Source organism: Papilio xuthus, unplaced genomic scaffold (genome assembly GCF_000836235.2).
Source record: "Papilio xuthus unplaced genomic scaffold, Pxut_1.1 DF827680.1, whole genome shotgun sequence".
NCBI lineage: Eukaryota > Metazoa > Arthropoda > Insecta > Lepidoptera > Papilionidae > Papilio > Papilio xuthus.
In genome coordinates, this window is record NW_013530969.1 from 3,189,967 (window position 1) to 3,192,983 (window position 3,017).

Here is a 3,017-nt window from a genome sequence, read left to right on the forward strand (position 1 = left end):
TATCATGCTATCACATCATTCTGTATCAATTTAGTTTAGTATGTCGTCTCATATTTTCATTTAGCAAAAGCGGTTTCAGTGTGAGATTTTATGATTTTTTAGCCTGTGTATAAGCCGAGTTGATTTTATTTTTCGCTTACTTTCTTCTTTGTGTTATAATATATATTTAAACGATTAAATACAAGCAATGTAAGTGGTGATTGCTTTCATTGATACAGATAGTCGGAACGGTCAGGAGGAGGTGCCTAGACTCGCGGAGGGAGAGGAGAGTCGCGTGGCTGAGGGAGGTGAGAGACCGCGGGAGGGCAACGGGCTGCTGGTACACAACCCACGGCTCAGGGCCTACGGGAGAAAGCTTGGATTATTCATTCCTAAGGTATTTATTATTATAAAACTACGAGTATAATGTATACCACATTTTCTGAGTACGGCAGTTCTACTACTAATCTAGTAATATGATTTTCTTACTGATATTGTAACTGCGAATGGATGTATGGATGGATGGATGTTTATTAGAAGGTGTCTCTAGAACGGCTGTATGGATTCCTCTCAATTTTGGCATAGATGTAGAACATTCTATGGAAGAACACATAGGCTACTAATTAAGTATTTTTTAAATTCCGCGAGAACAGAGTCGAGGGCGACAGCTAGTTAGTAAATAATTAATGATGGTAGTTTAGGTGAGTATTCGAACCATACCTTTATGTTTAACATTCCGTGCCGGGAACCACACGGTAATTAGGGCTTGAAATTACTCATCCGCATCTTTGTAATGTTTACTCATCTCTTGATGTGCTTTGTTTGGCCGACATTCATCATTGTGTGTATTGCATGATTGTGTGTTGAGGAAACTTGCGTGTTTGTTGCAGGAAATAAGTGAATATTTTTGTGAATAATTGTATCATATTCAATGTACAGTTTGATTCAGTGCTATTGTTTAATGTGTTTTCCTTGGGAATTTCTTTGGCCACTTTCGTGGAATTCAAGTCAGATAATGACTTGGGACTCGTTCGATTTTTTACTGTTTATAGAAAATATGATTTGGCAATCAACCAAAAAACATTTATAGATAGTAATAGTTTGACTATTTCAATTAGTTTCCCTTTTTCTGATAAAAGATAGTGTAAACGAATGACATAGTCGTTAACAAGCTAATTAGAAAGCAATCTAATTATACACATGTAATAAAATTGGTGTGCCTGTATGTAATATCAAAGTAAAAAGACGTAAAGCAAATAAATCATATGTTGTATTTGCTTTACGTCTTTCTATCAGCAAGCCGCGTTTGATCTGGGTAATATCCGGAACGGCTGGGCAGAATTTGACAGGATTTTCACCGGAAGGTGTTTGTTGTATGTTGGCATATTGTAGCCTACTTTTTATTTTTTTTTAATTTTGCGCTGACAAAGTCGCGGGCGACCGCTAGTTTTCTAATAAAGCTGTTGTATTTGCAGAACGGCAGCAGTCGTACAGCAGAGGTTAGCCCGGGTGTGGGAGGTGTGGGGGGCGTGGTGGCAGGCAGCGGAGGCGTGTCGGAGGGCGGGGACAGCGTGCTGACGCCGCGCACGGAGCGCCGCCTGGAGCGCCTGCCCGCCATGCTGGCCACGCACGCGCACCACGTATACCTCGGCGGATCATTCCCGGTCAGTGAAACTTATTGATGGATATATTGTTGTATCATACGGTCCATTATTGATTGTCAGACAGGTCACTTGGCCAATAAATCTAGAAAATTTAAAATTAGAACGATCCAAGAACACTCGAAATATAAATTTAAAATGTGTTATACCTTTCATCTGATATAAAGATTTGATATATAATATTTTATAATTGAATATTGTTATGTCTATCGACCGGATGTTGAATCTAAGAGAAATATGTTAGGATTTCCTAGTTATTGTTATTATAAGAGGGCGCGTGCGACAGCAGTAAGTGGCACGTGACTGTGGCCGGCACACGCGTACCAATTTACGACTTAGTTATCACGTTTCATAATATTGTATTGCGTTTGATCGATACATTCAAAATAAACTCTTAATGCCATTCGAATTGAAAGGTTAAGTAATTAATTTTGTAGTTGTTGACAAATTCTATTTTTTTATCTATGGCTGAATGATTAAAATCAGACTGAGACTTCATATTTATCCGAATTAACATGTCTTAAATCTAGATATTTTAATGTTATTTAACACTTTTTGAACATGTACACTCGTTACTCAGAACAAGTTAAACATCTTGTACATACATGTACTCAAACATTGTAAAACATGTGCTGACATAAAGCAAGACAAGTTACTTTGTATACAACACGCTATTGCTAATTACAGTTTGCTTACTACACTTTTATTTACAAGACATATTACATTTCTAGATTCGCCAAACGTTTATACTTCCACATTCACACATCTACGCATACGATGTCACGTTACCATGGTTACCATGGATGGATAATTGCTGTACCCACTGATAGCTATAAATGGATAGGCGATTGCTTGGAAATGATATCTATTGATTCTTTCCGATTTAAATGCGCATATTGATACTACTTGATATTTATAAAATGGTGAAAATCAAATAGGCACATAATACTTTGTCTTATAGCCGGTGTATTTATAGAGGTTAGTGTCTGCACCTGATCTCATAGTGTATCCAGCTATGAAATCGATGGTGTTATTTTAACGTTACAAAAATAACACCATCAATTTAGTATTCACGTAATATATTATAATACAATTAATTTACTTTATTTTGTATTTTATTACAGTGTGGAGGTAGTCGTCCCGAGGATGTGCTGCGGCGCGAGGGGTTCACGTACGTGTCGCCGCGCGCCAACGACTACACGCGCATGTTCTCCGCACCCGCGCGCCGCGCCGCCGCCTCGCGACCTGACTCACCCTGCGACAAGAAGCCACGCCCCAACGCACATCTCTCGGTACCTCTCACAATCATTTCTCACACTATACTTTGTAATTAGATAAATTCATCAATTATTTCATTTCAATTCATCAATTATTGAT

At 38.3% G+C, this 3,017-nt stretch overlaps 1 protein-coding gene across 1 annotated transcript in view; it reads left to right on the plus strand.

The window, feature by feature from the left end:
- raw (NDT-like domain-containing protein raw) overlaps window positions 1–3,017 on the plus strand; it is a 39,193-nt gene that overhangs the window by 34,241 nt on the left and 1,935 nt on the right. The window contains exons 8-11 of the mRNA XM_013310979.1: window positions 103–107; window positions 195–376; window positions 1,455–1,643; window positions 2,765–2,966. Coding sequence (XP_013166433.1) covers window positions 103–107; window positions 195–376; window positions 1,455–1,643; window positions 2,765–2,966 — 578 coding nt within the window. The remainder of the gene's footprint in view (window positions 1–102; window positions 108–194; window positions 377–1,454; window positions 1,644–2,764; window positions 2,967–3,017) is intronic.